This window comes from Canis aureus, chromosome 7, assembly GCF_053574225.1.
Source record: "Canis aureus isolate CA01 chromosome 7, VMU_Caureus_v.1.0, whole genome shotgun sequence".
Lineage (NCBI taxonomy): Eukaryota > Metazoa > Chordata > Mammalia > Carnivora > Canidae > Canis > Canis aureus.
The window spans coordinates 72,112,848-72,131,578 of NC_135617.1; the positions used below are offsets into that span (position 1 = coordinate 72,112,848).

Sequence of the window (18,731 nt, forward strand, 5' to 3'; positions counted from 1 at the left end):
GGTCCTGGGATCGAGTCCCGCATCCAGCTCCCTGCAGGAAGCCTGCTTCTCCCTCTGCCTGTGTCTCTGCCTCTTTCTCTGTGTCTCCCATGAATAAATAAATAAAATCTTTAAAAAATAATAAAATATTTTATTTATTCATTTGAGAGAGAGAGACTGAGAGAGAGCACACAAGCAGGGAGGGGACAGAGAAACAGTCTCTCCTCAACCAGGGAGCCTGATGTAGGATTTGATCCCAGGACCACAGGATCATGACCCAAGCCAAAGGCAGATGGTCAGCTGACTGAGCCACCCCTTGTTTTATTCATTGATTCCTCTTCTCCTACCCACCTTCCCTCTAGGGTATAGCCAACTTCCTTTCCAAGGGCTTGCTCCTCTCTCTCTCTATCCATGGCCCTCAAAGAGCTCGTTTCCTCTTGTTGAAACTACCATCTATGTGCCAGAGTCCCTTACTCCAGGATCTGCATAGCTAGCCCCATTCTTCTCTGTGAACTCCTCTCTTGTAGCTCCCATTTCCCCCTAGTCATATATCAAACCTTAAATCCAACACTCTCAAAATGGGCCCACTGCAATGGATGCTGCCTGGGCCTCACTCAGATCCTTTTTAGCAGCTGGTCCACTCATCACTCACAAGCATGTGGTCTAATAACCACACATAGCTGTCCTCCTTTTTTGGTCAATGAATTACCCTGGAACCAAAGGGGAACTGAGTCTTCCTCCCTTACACATACTCTGGACAGACCTGAGTCAATGACTGCCTGGTGTAGGGCTACAAAGCACCAGCCCACTTGTCTGTAACTGGAGCCCACCCTTTTGCCATTTGTGCCAAAAGCCTCCCAGTGGGCTCAGCCCACACCTTTACTCGCCCTCTTCCCCTTGGCCGTCCCGTTTCCCTCATTCTCCTTCTCCTGGTCCCGCACCAGGTTCTGCTTCTAAGTGACCCAATCAAAAACTCCTACCAAGGGAGGTTTGTTATGTTTACTCTATAAATGCCGTGTCTTGGCCACCCTACCCTGAAACTCCCTATCAGGCCAGACATCAATCTGAACACATTGTCTAGCAAATGCCTCAGATGTACTTCTACTTCACAGCTGGATTGTGAAATCTGTCTCCCCTCCACCCTGCCTGATGCTTCCTGTTTTTCCACCCTCCTTCAACATGTCTAGCATGTAAGTGCCAGATTAAAATTTTTTAAATGCCTCTGATTGTACAGCTTCCCTACCCAAAACATTAATGCCTCCTCTTTTTCATGGTACCAGATCAAGATCCTTTGGTCTTCTTTCCTGGACTCTCACTGAGATCTGGCTTCCATCTTGTTTATTTAATCTCATTTTCAGTATTCTAGGTTTCTATTCCAGCCAGCTCCTTCAAAGTTCCAGAAACCACACACATTTCTACTATACCAGCATGACTTTCCCCTCTCATTTATACTTTCCTAAGTCCTGCCCATTAGTGAGAGTATAACCAGAACTAATGTGAATTCACTCCTTGGTGAATCAGAAACTGCACCAGGTTGTCCCACACAGAAAACTTTATTTGCAGCAAGTAGGGAGATCATGGGGTATAGCCTCCAAAGATATGACTCCCTGAGCAAGGGTGACGGGCTCCTTTATTTATGGTTAGGGTGAATATTTAGATAGGGAAGCCTTGTCATTTAATGTAAAGGCAGGCATAAGGTCATGCATGAGCCTTAAGGAAATATGCCTATACATGCATTGTATATTGTATGAGTGAGACTGAGGCTCTTCCTTGGGTGGAGGTTTTAGTATTATAATGAGGTAAAGGTAATTGAAGGTAATTTTAGAGGTCACTCCATCATCCAACTGTGCAGATGTGACCCAGAAGCTAAACTCAAACTGGTTTGGGTAGTCTGGGCCAGTGGGAGGTCCTGATGGGACAGTTGCTATTGCTTGAAAGTTGGTTTTGCTTTCCATTTGCCCAAGTTAAGTGATAAACTGGAGGGGCGCCTGGGTGGCACAGTCAACTGAGCATCCCACTCTTAGTTTTGGCTTGGGTCATGATCTCAGGGTCATGAGACCGAGCCCCACATTGAGCTCCTTGCTACTTGGGTTTCTCTCTGTCCCTCTTCCCCTGCCCCTCCCCCCATGCACATGCACGCTCTCTCTTTTGCTCTCTCTCTCTAAAAATAAATAAATCAATCTTTAAAAGAGAGAAAGAAGCTGGAAAAAAGAGCTTAAGGAAAAATGTGGGACAAAGTTTTATGAGTATAAGCCAGCAGTCAGTAAAGGTCAAGTCCTGGGTTGGTGGTGACAAGAGGAATGGCCAGTTGCCTCCCAATATCCATTCACTCTTTCTTTCCAGTTTCCATCTGGGAAACATGCTCTAGCCACCCTTTCAGCTAGATGTGGTTAAGTGACTTCACCTCAACCTATTTCATAGAAGTGGAAATGTTGCACATTACTTCTGTCAGTGGCCTTAATAGAAAGGAGAGTGTGTTTCCCTTTCTCTTCCCTACTGGCTGTAGTGTGGAGCTTGAGCAGTGTTAGGGAAGAAGAATTTCCTCTGTCCTTCAAGGTCCTTCTAGCTGGACAAAGAATCAAAGTGACATGAGAAAGATTAACAGGAGAAAACCAAATTTAATAGTATACATACAGGGAATCCACACAGACATGAAATTCCAAAGACAATGAGGCAACATGACATTTATATGAGAGAGAGCTAGTGTTTAAGGATACAAAGGAGTGAAAGACCATTAACCGGAAGGTGAAAAATATTTGGAAAACAAAGATCTCTCTATTTTGCAGATAAGTTTCTTCAGTAAAGAGGAATCTCTGTTAAATAGCTCTCTTTGATACAAGAGAGCTCTCTCTGGTATAAGCAGGCAACAAGGGAGAGTTGAAGAGCTTCTCCTAATTGGCTGTGTTTTGATTGCTTTTAACTCAAAATAATGTTCATGCCAAACTGGGGCAGCTGGCCCTTGGCCTCTACCATAGCCATGTTAGATCACGAAGTAAAAGCCATGTATTGAGGATGGTGAGGCAACAAATTAGATGGTGAGCCAAGCCCAAATGACCTACCTCAATCTAGGGAATGAATTTATATATTGTAAGCCACTGTTTTTACTCACAGCTGAATCTAATCCTAACTGGCGCTCAGTCCTTCATGGTTCTATTCACATTTTGCGAAGAAAGAAGTAGATGCATTGATGTATTGGTTAATGATTAATAACTACTTTCAGGGTAGGGTATGGGGCAAGCCCTCATTTGCAACATTTCCAATGTCCATGGCGTATATATTCTTATTAAGGTCAACTTCAAACTACCAATATTATGTCAATTGGCTCACAAAAATCCCAAAAATAGAATGATTAGCTCTTGTGAGCTGGTATAAGCCAGCTCCTGCAAACTACTGGGGAAGGGCTGGTATGGCAATGACGTTTAACAGAGCTTGCTACAGGCTAGGCACTGTAATAGGCATTTTTCTTACATTACCTTCTTTAAGCCTCCTACCAAACTTCTGAGGGGCAAGGCCAGACTTCTCCAACCATTAACACCTTTTGGGGAAAATTCCAATACAAATGGATTTTTTTTTCAATTTTATTTATTTATTCATGAAAGATACAGAGACAGAGAGAGGCAGAGACACAGGCAGAGGGAGAAGCAGGCTCCATGCAGGGAGCCTGATGTGGGACTTGATCCTGGGACTCCAGGATCACGCCCTGGGCTGAACAAAGGCATTAAACCACTGAGCCACCCAGGGATCCCCACAAATGGATTTTTATTTATTTTTTATTTTTTATTTTTTATTTTTTCCACAAATGGATTTTTAAAAAATATCTTTTCTATAACCTTAGGCAGATATGTGGGTTATCCCAATTGTGGAAAATTTTAAAAGGTAGGAAATTGAGGTCAGGAAGAGAAAATGGGGTATGGAGGATATGAAGGCTTGATCATTCAGCACACACTCTCCCTTCCTCTGACAGCAGTCACTGGATTCATTGGGGAATTACCTCTGTGTGGTCATAATGACTGTCAGGTTAGGTGTCCTTTTTTCATCTAGCTCCTGCCTAAACTAGGCTAACCAGGTTTCTCTACTGGGGCTTGGAATGATGAACATGAATGGGAGAGGTGGAAAAATCTGATTTTTATTCATTTGTTTCAGCAGGTGGCAAGGCAAGACTTGATTCCTGCCATTGAATCCCCTAGAGCTACCTTCATTGCTGTGTCCCCTAAGCCTGGTTGGTTCTCTAGCCTTCCTTTGATTCTGTGAGCTATCTAATACCCTCCAACACTCAAGTTTTCTGTTTAAATTAGCCATAATGAGTTTCTATGACTTGAAACTGAAGAAATCCAAAGGAAGAAAGACAGAAGCTTTAGGAAAAATTACAGGTAGCTGAGGCAAGGTGCACAGAACTTTGGAAAGATATTTCTAAATCACCACCAATAGGGAGGTGGCTATGATTATGTAAGAACTGAGGCAAGCTCAGTCAGAATATAGGGCTGGAGTTTTATGCATTCTACACCGCAAGAATTATGGGCAGAACTGTCATTACATAACGCTGAGTATTAAGTAAGGTGTTGGAGCTAAACCATTGGATGCTTATCATAAGGTAATTAAGTAAAGGCAACTCAAATCTGTTTACATGTAGAGTATCAAAGTTATTCTGTTTCTAGAATTGCATAAAATGTGTGGGAGGTTTGTTGCTGTCGCATTTTTTTTTAAGATTTTATTTACTTGAGAGAGAGAGAAAGTAAGAGTGAGCATGAGTGAGGTGAGGGGCAAAGGGAGAAGCAGACTCCCCAGTGAGAAGGGAGCCCAATGCAGCTCAGTTCCAGGACTTCAGGATCATGATCTGAGCCAAAGGTAGACACTTAACTGACTGAGCCACCCCAGGCACCCCTGTTGTTGTTTTTAATATGTTGATCATTTAGATGGAGGATCAGAAAGAAAGCACAGACCACTAAGTACTCCATCAGCATTTTATCCTCTGGAAAGAAAAACGAATTTATAATCATCTCATTAAAAACTAGAAGCAATGAAGAATCTGAAGGTTTGTAGCATGGAAGCCAGAAGTTGTATTCAGGTTTGCAGGACTGTCCAGAATTCTTTCTAGTTCTGTGCCTCAATCAAAACTTGCCCCCCTCACCCCACCCTGCAGTGATCTCACTGTGCTCTAAATTCCTAGAACGCTTGCTTTCTGTATCAACATTCCATTCATTTGACATTCATCACAGTGACTTGCTTAGGAAAAGTACTTGTAAGTTCTAACATACCAAACAAATCTTAGTTAGTATGTATTATGTGTGTATGTATGTATATACATGTGTGTATGTGTCTACACATACATGTAATGTATATAATATATACATATTAGTGTACAAACGTATTTATATATAAATACGTGTGTGTGTGTGTGTGTGTGTACGGTTAGGTAGTCATTGTGTGTTTCTCTTATTTTCCCTTCACTGGGTTATAAGCTTCCTGAAGCATATTTTATCCATCTTTCTGCCTTCTGCTGCTCTTAGTTGGAACACATTTGTCAGTCAATCTACTGATGTTTTGAGTGTGGACTCACTTCCAACATTTCACAAGTACATGACTTTCGGCCAGTTATCTTCACTGCCCATCTGTGTCCTACAGGCTGTTGGAATGACGAGGTGAGATAATGGGCACAAAGCATCCTGCATGGGTGAGTTCCCTGTGGCCAATGACAGAACATTGTGGTTTTAGTTCCTCCTTCAATCTCCTGTCTTCTTTTTCTCAGAAGTTTGGGTCATGGATATGATCAGAGATATCTTTCTTTCTTTTTTCTTTCTTTCTTTCTTTCTTTCTTTCTTTCTTTCTTTCTTTCTTTCTTTCTTTCTTTCTTTCCTTTCTTTCTTTCTTTCTTTCTTTCTTTCTTTCTTTCTTTCTTTCTTTTTTGTTAAGGCATATATTTTTTAAAGATTTTTATTTATTTATTCATGAGAGACAGAGACAGAGAGACAGAGACACAGGCAGAGGGAGAAGCAGGCTTCATGCAGGGAGCCCGACGTGGGACTCCATCCCTGGTCTCCAGGATCATGTCCTGGGCTGAAGGCGGTGCTAAACCACTGAGCCACCCAGGGTGCCCGAGATATGTTTCTTAATAACAGATTTCTGAAGTGATTCCTAGACCTCTGAATGGGCAGTATGCAAAATCTAATGAGAGAGGACTGATCTAGGCTGTTTTAAAAGTGTTGAAAGCAAGGTAGAGCCATCAGCCTGTGATAAATGTTTTCCCTATGCACCATTTTTCCTTCTCTCACCTCATCGTCTAACCCAGTGTTGTCCAGTAGGACTTTCCTGTTTTTTTTTTTTTTAAGATTTTATTTATTTATTCATGAGACACACAGAGAGAGAGGCAGAGACACAGGCAGAGGGAGAAGCAGGCTCCATGCAGGGAACCCAATGTGGGGCTCGATCCCCGGGTCTCCAGGATCAGGCCCTGGGCCGAAGGCGGCACTAAACTGCTGAGCCACCCGGGCTGCCCCTCCAATAGAACTTTCTGTGCTATATCTGCTCTTTCCAATAGGATAACCACTAGTCACATGTGGTTACTGTGTACTTGAAATGTGGTGATGTAAATGAAAAGTGGAATTTTAAATTTTCTTTAATTAAAATTTAAATAGTCACATGCTACCCTATGGAACAGCACAGAGCTAAACTAAGAATGTTGGTCTCTTTATTCATTCATTCATTCATTCATTCATTCATTCATCATTCAAGCAAAACCTGTTGAGTACCTAATACGTGTCGGGCACAGTAGTAAGCCCTGACAGTGGGTTCAATTGATTGTCTCCACTGAAACAGCTCAAAATTTATTTAGGGAAGCAAATAATCCTTTGAGGTGATCTTAAGTCCTTATCCTTTTGAGATACGTTGCTGGAGAAGATTTCTTAGACATGGGTCACCCTGCAGATAACTTACCTCCCTGACTTCACCTGCTGGATTGGAACCTTGCTTGACCTAGAAGCAGTTCTCAAGGGCTGGTAAGAGGCCAGCAATATAGCCAAGAGGGCTGCCCACCAAGGTTATTCTATCCTGGGGACCGAGTACACAACACATTCAGAGTTTGAAAGTAAGACACAAGCAAGGACGCAAATGTCAGGACAGTATAAAATCCCAAAGACACTAAGAACCAGGGCAGCGATCCAAATAATAACATAAATAGGATCCCTGGGTGGCTCAGCGGTTTAGCACCTGCCTTTGGCCCAGGGCGCAATCCTGGAGTCCCAGGATCGAGTCCCGCGTCAGGCTCCTGGCATGGAGCCTGCCTATGTCTCTGCCTCTCTCTCTCTCTCTCTCTCTCTCTCTCTCTCTCTCTCACAAATAAATAAATAAATCGTAAAAAAAAAGTTCAAAATAATTGTTAAACAAAAAAACAAATAATAACATAAATAATGAGGATTGTTGAGAGACAGGAAAACATAGAGGTTGGTTGCTCTGTCTCTGGAGCCAAACTTCCTGCATGTCAGTTCCAGCCTTGCTGGTCTCCTGCTGTGTAATGCCTCTTTTCACTTATAAAACAGATGTTATAATAGCCCTCCTTTCGGAGGCTTATAAATACAAACTTGAACATGAAATTGAACCCAAGTAGACTAGCTCCAGACTCCAGTCTCTGACCAATATGCCATATTGTTGGCCTTCAGAATGAGGTAGACCAGAGTTCCAATCTAACTCTTACTACTTTATGGTTATGCCGTCTTGGGAAAGTGAGCTGCTTCACTGAACCTCTCATTTTCCTCATCTGTAAAATGAGGGTATAAATAATAATAGTAGGGATGCACCTGGGTGGCTCAGTCAGTTAAGCATTGGACTCTTAATTTCGGCTCAGGTCGTGATCTCAGGGCTGTGAGATTGAGTCCTGTGTCCAGCTCCACGCTCATAGGGGAATCTGCTCAGGATTCTCATTCTCCCTCTGCCCCTTCCCACCCACCTCAAATAAATAAATACATAAATTTTAAAATAATAATAATAGGGTTTGTGAAGGCTTAATGAATTGATTTATGTATAGTAGTCAGAAAGAACAGTGCCTAATGGCAGTATGAGCTCAAGTTACTTTACATGGGGCCATGCGACCTGTGCAGAGCCATATAGCAGAAACTGAGTGGGGAGCGAGGCAGACAGATACCAAGCCACAGGTGGTCTGGGGGGCAGGCAAGGTGTGTTCTTGGAGCTGCTGCAGTTCCAAGGGAAACTACTGCAGCATCCCGAGAACATGCCAGTTCTTTAAGGGATAGGTTGCTAACCAAGGAGTTAGTTGCATTCCAGCCCATCCCTGTCCCCTGAGGTAACCTGAGATCCTGTTCTCTGATGAAGAAATCATTTTCACTTGGCAGATTTGGTAGACAGGGATTTTTTTGTTTGTTTTGCTTTTTAAGTAAGCTATACTTAGCCCAGAGTAGGGTTTGAACTCACCACCCTGAGATCAAGAGTTGGATGCTCTACCAACTGAGCCAACCAGCGCCCCAGCAACAGAGATGCTTTGAGGTAGCTTCCTTAAACAGTCCTGTCAAAGAATAAAATGATAAACCACTCTGAAAAACAGCATGGCAATGTCTTATAAAGTTAAATCCATACCTAATTATACTACTCTTACAGAGAAAATATAAGAGCACAAGAAAAATAAGAACACATGTCCACAAAAAGATTTGTATAAAATATTCATAGTAGCTTTAGTCATAATAGCCAGAAAGAAGAAAAAAACACAAATGTCCACCAACAGTGAATGAGTAGCCAAATGTAGTATATTTATGCAATGGAATACAATTCAGAAATCAAAAGGAAAGATCTTGATTCATGCAAGAACATGGGTGAATCACAGAGATATTATACTGAGCAAAAGAATTCAGACACAAAAGAGTGCCTAGCATAGTTTTATTTATATGACATTTTAGAAAAGGCAAAACTACAGAAATGAATATCAGATTAGTGGTTGCCAGGGGCTGAGACTAGAGAGAGGGTACTGACCACAAAGGGGCATAAGGAATTTTGTGAGGCAATGGAAATATTCTGTATCATGATTGTAGTGACATTTGTACAATGTATGAGTTTGTCAAAACTCATCACACTGTACTTCTATAAAGGATGCATTTTACTATACGTAAACTATACTTCAACGTGCCTGGCTTTTAATAAAGACAATATCACTAAGCACTAGCAAATTCTCTGTGAAAGAGTGGGAGTCAGAAACAGGATGATCACAACCCATAGGAATAGGTTGAAAATATCTGGTTTATGCATTTTTTTCTGATTTTAAGTGCTGACAATTTCTTTAAAAAATTTTATTTATTTATTAGAGATAGTGTGTGTGTGTGTGTGTGTGTGTGTGTGTGTGTGTGTGTGTGTGTGTTGGGGGAGGAGCAGAGGGAGAGGGAGAAGCAGACTCCCTACCAAGCAGGGAGCCTGACACAGGGCTCCATCCTGGGACTCCGGATTGTGACCCGAGCCGAAGGCAGATGCTTAACCGACTGAGCCACAGAGGCACGCCTAAATGCTGATAATTTAATAACCTTTTTTTGCCTCATCGAAAGGTTCCCGGCATCAAAATGGCTGCACCACAATGTCTGGTGATGGCGACCAAAAAGGGCAATGGCAGGTCCAGGCAATTAGAAAGTTCAACAGACAGGACACCTGGGTGGCTTTGTCAGTTAAACGACCAATTCTTGATTTCAGCCCAGGTCATCATCTCAGGGCTGTGAAATCAAGCACTGTGTTGCATTGGGCTCTGAGCTCAGCAAGGGAATCTGTTTGAGATTCTCCCTCTCCCGCTAGTGCTATCTTTCTCTCTCAAATAAATACATTAAAAAATAAAAATGATCAACTGTGTTTGATGCCTCAAGAGGTACAAAGTAGATGGACTAATATTACATGCAGGAGTCAGGGCATGTAATATTAGTTTTCTAATATTTTCTCAGGAAAATGAGTTTGGCCTCAAACTTGAGGTTTTCTCAGGAGAATGGAGAGGAAAAAGAAGAAGAAACCACATATGTGAAGGGTCCAATACGTAAGAGTTTGGCACATGTGAGAAAAAGCACAAAACCAGATGTAGTGCTGTATCTCAGGACAGCAGGAAAGCACTGGGAGAGTTGAGAGAGAAAGCCTGGATTCAGGTTGGGAAGCCAGTATAGACCCATGAAAGGCTGGAAGCACAGAAGTTGCTAGGCAGACATTGACTTGGTCAAGCTTATCTTTTAACAAGAAAGCTCTGGGGAAGACAAAGAAGATGGATTGTGGGGAGAAGAGTTAGGAAGGTTCTTTGTGGCCCATCCTTGTCATAAAATACACTGAAATAAAATGTGCCTCTCTGATAGTGGACTGTTCTGCATGCCAAAAGTATTAGATAAGTCTCAGTATAAAGCAGCCCTGAGGGTAGCTCAGCTGCCCAGTACTTTGGGACCACCCTGTATGTCTTCCTGAACTGGGAAACCCTAGCTCCCAAGCAACCCCTTAGTTCAGGCTCCCAGGATTAGCACCACTTGGTCTATTTCAGACCTGTAACCACCATACAATGGTTACAGGAGCAAACCTAAACAGTCATGGTTCACGGTACAAATCAACAGACCCAAGGGACACAGCATTTTCAGCCTCCCCCGGTGAGCAATCCCCTTTTGTGCTGGGTGGGATTTCCACCCTGGGGAAAAACCTGATCAGGCTGGGAAGGGAGACTCTCATAGAAGGGTCAGGGCCGCCCCAGAGCCAGGATGATGACAACATGAGGCCCAGACACTCCAGGGAATCTGTGAGGCCATAGAGAGAAAACATGAGGGAAGGCAGGGCTACTGTCTGCCTGGTCCAGCTTCCTCTTTCATGAGCTCATGATCAAAGCCAGGCCAGGCAGGAGGGTGCCAGAGATCGAGTGAGCATGTTTTTTCCCTAACTTGGTTCTGAGTCACACAGGCACCTACCCTTCCCAGAAAACCACTCCAGGGCTCACCCCCTGGCAGCCAGTCAAGCCTAGTGCTAACACGCGATACTACCAGGCAGGCCAGCAGCTGGAGATGGGCCAGCAGCTGGAGACAGGCTGGTCAGGAACACTCATCCCGCCCCCAGAGGCCTCTTCCAACCTTCAAAGAAAAGGCAGTACTGTTGGAAGTAGAAGGAAGGCTTAGTTTAACTTTTGAGAACCCATGGGAGACATTGCTGAATCATGGGGTTACAGAGGAGGGAAAGACATCAAAGAGCCTTTAATCTAAGCACTTGACTTTACAGATCAACTCATCCAGTAAATGCAGGGTGTCTGAAAAGGCAGGACAAAGGGGGAAATACTTTATTTGTTTCACTTGCTCCTCCCCTACCGTCCATATTATGCTTTGAGTTAAATCACAATCATACCCTCTAATGCTGATGTAGGAGCGTTCTACAGTGAGATACAAGCTGCTTCCCACATGAACAGCTCTGTAACATTAATGAATTAAAGGGCCCTACATTTCTAGCCTTTTCAAGTAGCCTGTAGTGATGGATAAGCACAGTTTTAGGCACTGAATATAGAGCAGTGAACAAGACCGATAAAATCCTGCTCTCATGGAGTTATTATCTGGTAGGAAACTGAGAGGCCAAAGGGAGGAGCTACAAAACCAGGCCCTGGGAAGCCTGTGTTGGCAAAACAGGCACATCGCATCCTTTCCCAGCTTCCCATCTCTCCCAGCAGCCTCCAGGGAATTCTGGTTGAGTTGGGCTGAGCTAGGACGGGCCAAACTACATCCTGGGGCAGGGGATACTGTTTTCTTGTGACCTTGCGTTGGTGCTCCAGGCACTCTTGCCTTCCTTTTGCATCAGGGGAAACTGCCAGGGACTGATCTTGACCCTCCTAAGGTCCTAATGGGTGTCTTTGATGGTTATTCATTAACTTGCTGCCAAGAACTCACCACCCCACCCTACCCTACATGCCTCTGGCAAGAATTGTTCCAGCTAGAATGTGTGCGCATTCTAGGGAAGGGTGTTTAAAATCAGTCACTTTGGCTCAACAAGAACTAGGAATGCAGAAGTCTCTGCTTCTTTGGAGAAAAGCAAAAGCCACAAAACCTGCCTGAGTTGGAGAGGGAAGGAAGGAGGGATGAAAACAGAAAGAGAAAGTCTATCTCCTGATGATCTTAGCACTTGAAGGCTATTTGTCATCCTGGTCACCTACTCCTGGGTTAGCTCACTGCTGCCCATTTCATCTCCAAAGGAGCCCCTCTTCGTATAATCATAATAATGGCCCTCACGGAAGTGCCTAGGAGCAGTCCCCTTGGTATCCTTAATCTTCACAATAACCTTAAAGCCAATATGCCCACTTTTCAATAGAGGAGACATTTTCAGAGACGAAGTAGCTGGCCCAGTATCACGTAGTTAATAGTAGCAGAGCTAGAATTTTTTTTTATTTTTTTTAATTTTTATTTATTTATGATAGTCACAGAGAGAGAGAGAGAGGCAGAGACACAGGCAGAGGGAGAAGCAGGCTCCATGCACTGGGAGCCCGATGTGGGATTCGATCCCGGGTCTCCAGGATTGCGCCCTGGGCCAAAGGCAGGCACCAAACCGCTGCGCCACCCAGGGATCCCCAGAGCTGGAATTTAAAGCCAGTTTCCTCTAACACCACCAGATCCTAACATGCTTTTTTTGTTACACCATGCCTCCTTTCTATCACAAATCCATCTCAAGTCAACAAAGTTACTGAGTATCTACCAAATGCCGGGTATAGCTGAGGTTTTAGTTTCCATTTCTTGAGCACCCTGACTCCAGACCTCTGTTTCCCCTTTTCAAATGTTCTCACTTCCAAATATCTGTCTTGTTCCCATTACCCTCATCCCCCATTCTAGACTTTGGTCTGCAATGTAGCAGTTATCTAGGTGGGCCATCAGGCATGATTCACTCCTTTGCCAAGGAGTGAGGGCCAGTGCTTTGCCATCCATCACCTGCACAGTTATTCTCAATTTAATGGAAGATCCTTCTGTGCCATGGTTGAGCATCCCGCATCCCATCTTTGAAGAGGAAGCATTTGAACCCGGGAGGGGGCCTCTGAAAGGACACAGCTGGGTAAACAGACACTTCCAAGGCTGAGGGGTAGCTCCTCAGAGGGGATGTTTCTAAGGATACACATTAATCCCCTACTAGGTGAAAGGCCAAGTACTGGAGATACTACCAAGATATCATGAGAAAAAGAGTGGATGTGGTCCTGTTTATTTATGGAGATTATATTCCAGTGGGGGGACACAAAACAACAACATACATAAAAATACATAAAATGATGCCCCATTGTAGCAAGAGTTCTAAGAACATGAACAAGGGGCTAAGAAGGACGTTGGTGGGAGGTCAAGATCACAGGTCAAATGAGGGAAAGGAAGGAGCATTGGCAATCTTGGGGAAGATGGAGAGGAAATGAGGAACAGTGAGAGCAGTGAAATGGAAAGGGGCCAAAGGCCTGTCTCCCCAGGATTAGGGCAGTGAGAACTGGTCCAGCTGCTGGTCTCAGCCCTGGTCCTTCCTGGCCTTAACTCATCCTCCAGCTCTACCCTCCCCCCCCCCCCCACAACCTTTCATTGGCTTAATGATTCACTCTCAACTTTTCCCTAGCTTCCTGCATGGCAAGGAGGGGGTAATGCAGAGCCTTGGCTCTCTGAGGGTAGCAGGAACAGGGATGACATTGGTTGAGAAGGAATGATGAGCAGTCTAAGATTTCTGGTTCTTCTCTGTCCCATTCTGGTCTTGCCACAAAGAAAGGTCTCTCTGTGCCAGGAGGACAGTGAAGATAACTAGGCCCAGCTGGAGGCCCTGATTCCAGATGTGGGAGGTAGTGGTGAAATAAGATCCTGACATCCCACTTCATTTCCCCTCCCCTGCCAAGTGCCCTAGAGAAATTTTCCATCATAAACAAGTTATGCATTCCTGACCTTGGGTGCCCCCCCAAGCCATCTTCTCCCATCATCACCATCTCTCTCACCCCTGATTTATATCTGTGTGAGCCTGTATGTGGGCCATCAGTACATGTAAGTAGTTCATGTATTCATGCTAATCATTGTGTAGTGTACAGCTTGCCCTGGAATAAGGGTGTAAGTAGGTGCAGGCTCACTGCTTGGGTGTAAAAACAATGATGGCAGGTGTGGAAGGCACGTATAGGGAAGGGACATGTCTCTGTGGAGGTGTGTTTTATGCTGGTCAGGAAGAAGTGTGGTAACACATGAGTTTAGACAGTAGTAATAGGTGTAAAATCAAGCGACATAGAGGCCCAGGAAGCGATTGTATATACAGCAATAATGTATCAATTGAAGCCCAATCGTGGGAATGTCCCTGTTTGCATCCCACACATCCTTGGTTGAGAAATGCCATTAGGTGTTCCTTGTTTGATGTGTGTGTAAGAATTGTCACAGCTGTTCTTAATATACTGTAAATTAAATTTTAAAAAGATACTGTAAATTTGTATGTGGGGTTTGAAAGAGTATATCCATGTCTCAAAGCTTGGGGTGACACAGCCAGGGGGTGAATACTATATGTGTGTGTATAGTTCTGTATTTTCAGCCTTCGTTTAACAAGACTGTGGAGCAACTACTGCATGTAAGGCAGTGTGCTGGGCTTTATGGAGGGCACAGACACATGTGTGACACAGCCTGTGGTGGAAGAGATCATATGTGTACTCTGTGTACACCAGACATAATACGATCTGGAGTAAAGACCTGAGCCAGATGCATTTCAAATCCCTGGAGTCAGCCTTGATGCCTTCATGCTCTCACAGTCAGCACCCCAAACTCTCCATGCTCTCTGATTCTTTTTTTTAAGATTTTATTTATTTATTTATTTATTTATTTATTTATTTATTTATTTATGTATGTATGTATGTATGTATTTTATTTATTTATGAGAGAGAGAGAGAGAGAGAGAGAGAGAGAGGCAGAAACACAGTCAGAGGGAGAAGCAGGCTCCATGCAGGAAGCCCGACGTGGGACTAAATTCCAGGTCTCCAGAATCACGCCCTGGACTGAAGGCGGCACTAAACTGCTGAGCCACCCAGGCTGCCCCATGCTCCCTGATTCTAATGATTCCCATCTCATTACTAAATCCCTGTGGTCTTAGGCTAGGAAAGTTGCTTCCTGCCACTCCTCCTCTTGGCTCCCTCTGCCATGGCCCATCTCCAGCCCTTGTTACCATCCACCTGAACATTTCCAGTAGCCTCTGATCCCCTATTACAGTGTCTCCCCATGCAGGGCATACTTGTCATCCGATTTAGTTCCCAGCTTGAACTGCCTTCCTTTTATAATCTCTCATGATCCACGGAATCCAGGATCTAGTCTGGCCTCGCAGCTCAGCTCTCCACACTCTGCCCTCCTTTCCAGAATCATTACTTCCCACTACTCCTTTACAGGAAACTTACTGTAAGATTGTTTTTCTAGCAATTCCCCAAACACATCCTGTACTTTTCCAGTGCAGGGCTTTTGCTGATCCCATTCTCTTCCTCACAGTCATCTTCCACATCTGATTTTGTGGTATCCCACCCACTGTTCAAAGTCATCTCAAATGCCACTCTTCCATGAACCCTCGCCTTATTGACTAGACAGACGTGAACATTCGTTGTTTTGGGTCCCTCCTCCTTTTTTGCACTTAGTGTTCAGTTGTCTTAAGACCCTCCAGAGAGGGACGCCTGGGGTGTCTCTGGTTAAGCACGTCTGCCTTCAGCCCAGGGCGTGATCCTGGAGAACCAGGATCGAGTCCTGCATCGGGCTCCCTGCACGGAGCCTGCTTCTGTCTCTGCCTCTCTCTTTCTGTGTCTCTCATGAATAAATAAATAAAATCTTTTTTTTTTTAAAGACCTTCCAGAGAGTTCTCCGGGTCCGGGGTCTGGGTCCCCTCTGCATGCATACGGTGAGCCGCCTGCTGAATCTGGCTTGCCCTACTCACCAGCCCATACACTGAAACCAACCTCAGTACTTTCAAACCAACCTCAGTACTTTCAACAGGACCTTTAACGGGGTGCCTGGCTCCAGTAAAGGATGTTAAACTGTGTCCATGAGGAGCTGTCTCTAAGGCAGTTATGAAAATATGCAATTCTCTCTTAGTACTACTACCACACTTAAATAACATCTCACAGTTTAAAATGTTCTTTTCATATAAATTGTGTTAAAAAATAACAAGGGACAAATCTGATGGCAAGGGACAAATCTGGGTGGTTGCTTACCTCTTGCCTTTGTTTTGTAGCACCTTCCCTACGTGAGCATTTCTGCATACATCTATGTGGGTAGTAGCTCTGTTGTGTTGCCCCTGTGAAGTCTCTGCCCCTTTGCTCTGTGTATGTGTGTGCCCGCACGCACATGTGTTATGTGCATGTTAAAGGGGAACAGACCAGGCCACCCCAAAATGTGCTGACGGCAATCAACACCCAGCACACAAGAAGAGCTTTTTACCTCTCTCCCTTAACTGCCTAAAAGAATTTAGATAGGGGGCAGCCCCGGTGGCACAGTGGTTTAGCCTGGGGTGTGATCCTGGAGACCTGGGATCCAGTCCTACATCGGGCTTCCTGCTTCTCCCTCTGCCTGTGTCTCTCCCTCTCTCTTCACTCTCTCTGAATGAATGAATAAATAAATCTTAAAAAAACAATAATAATAATTTAGATAGGCACCTGAACCATGAAGACAGCTATTACCACAGATAACTTTTTATCAGGACAGAACAAACATCTGCCTCGGAGCATCTTCTCTTATCTTCCTGTGAATTGCCCTCCTCCCCTTTGAAGCCCCAGGCTCCTGTTCCATTCCTTAGCTCAAGATAGCATGTAACCCCAATTGCCTTATTGCCTTTGAATCTCATGGCTTCCCAGGCTCCCGAAGTATGTAATTAAACCTGCTTTTCTCCTGTTACTCTATCTTGTATCAATTTAATTATTAGACCAGCCAAAGAAGCTAGAAGGAAAGAAGGGACGTTCTTTTTGCCCCTACAACATGTGTGCTGAGGTCAGCAGCATGGTGTCTGCGTGTACTAATGTGTTCATTTCTCTGTCTTCTTGGCTATTTCTGTAACTACTTTCCTCTTGAGGTGTGTGTGTGTGTGTGTGTTTTCTGTGTGTACCTACAAGTGTATAAATGTGCGTGTGTAACTGTAATTCCTTGACTTTGCTGGGTGACTATCGTCCCAGCGTGGCCAGATTGGTCAGTCCTCCTGCCTCCCCAGAGATGGGGCCGGTGGCCCAGCCATCTCCTAAGCTATCCGGTGGTCCCTGCCTAGTTGCCACATGCCCTGACATGTGCCTGCAGCCCGGGATCTCACCCACCCCACTCCCAACCCCCACACTCCCAACACACACACACTTGGGCGCCTAGGGGTGCACAGACCAAGTCTCCACCCCCTCTCTTTGCTTAACCGTCGGAATTTCCAGCTTGCTCTGGCCATCCCTCCCGGCGGCGGGAGGAGCCGAGGAGGACCCGCCCAGGTCTGAGGCGCCCTTAATTCGCTCGGCACCGGCGCGGGTCCGCATCCGGCCTTCCGCTCCGCTCGCCGCGCGATGTGTCGCTCCCGCAGCTCCCTCCCCACCATGACCGTCCCGCGGGCTCCGACCTCCGTCTCGTCCACCAGCCCCGGGCCCCGGCGGGGCTCCGGTCCCGAGATCTTCACCTTCGATCCTCTCCCGGAGCCTGCGGTGGCCCCTACCGCGCGCCCCGGCGCGTCCCGCGGGCATCGGAAGCGCAGCCGTAGGGTCCTCTACCCGCGAGTGGTGGGTACCGCGGGAGCCGGCGGCGGGCGGGGGCGGCCGACGCGGGGTCCCGCCAACCTGTCCCCTTGCTTGTCTCCCAGGTCCGGCGCCCGCTCCCGGCCGAGGATCCGAACCCGGCCAAAAGGCTCCTGTTCCTCCTGCTCGCCGTCATCTTCTGCCAGATTCTGCTGGCCGAGGAGGGTGTGCCGGCGCCCCTGGCCCGGGGGGACGTCCCCAGCGGCGCACCCCCTGCGCCCTCCCCGGCGCCCCCGGTCCTCGAGCCCCTCAACCTGACCTCTGCGCCCTCGGACTACGCTCTGGACCTTAGCACTTTCCTACAGCAACACCCGGCCGCCTTCTAACGCGAGCTCCCCACCTCCCCCCGAAAGAACCGGAAAACCCAAATAGACACCAGGTGTACCTGGTGCGCGAGAGCGTATCCCAAACTGGGACTTGCGAGGCAACTTGAGCGGAGAGCACGTCAGCAGAGACGCCAGCCCGCGCCGGAGACGAGCCGAGCACCGGCCCTCCGGGGCCAGGCCCGGTGCGGAAGAGCGTCATTAATTTATTTCTCACTGATCCTAATTAATATTTATATGTATTTATGAATGTCCCCCTAGGTGATGGAGGGGTGTCTGTAATATTTATTTTAACTTATGCAGGGGAGCGCGATGTGCCCCCGTGCTGTAAGCGCAGAACTCTCGGTATTTGCTGAGCTTCGTGGGAGAGGTGGAGGCGGGCGCGCAGGGCTGAAGCGCACCCGGAGGGCCGGGGAGCGCCCAGGCGGAGTCGAGGACGCCGCTGGCACGTGGGCTTAGGGGCTGGTGTTCGTCCTCCGGGGTTTCGGCCCCTTGGATCTGCCGTGTGAGGCTTCGGCGGACCACTGGGGTGAGGTCCTTGGCCTTCGGTCTTCTCAAAGTTGCCCCCAGTGGGTGGCTGGGGTGTCGGAGGTCGGCGGGCGGCCAGGGGGCGGCTGCGCGGCCGTCCAGTATGTTCCGTGAACACCAATAAAGTCGACTTCTTGTCCGTAGTCCTCCGAGTGTATTTTGCAAGCGGCGACTCCCCACTAGTCCCCGCCTCCCGGCGCCAGCGG

General features: G+C 46.1%; 1 protein-coding gene across 1 annotated transcript; it reads left to right on the forward strand.

The window, feature by feature from the left end:
- Window positions 1–17,367: 17,367 nt before the first annotated feature.
- IER3 (immediate early response 3) lies at window positions 17,368–18,668 on the forward strand. Its single transcript, XM_077904790.1, has 2 exons — window positions 17,368–17,659; window positions 17,740–18,668. Exons 1-2 carry the CDS (start codon window positions 17,450–17,452, stop codon window positions 17,998–18,000), a joined length of 471 nt encoding a protein of 156 aa, XP_077760916.1. The 5' UTR covers window positions 17,368–17,449; the 3' UTR covers window positions 18,001–18,668.
- The last annotated feature ends 63 nt before the right edge of the window (window positions 18,669–18,731 follow it).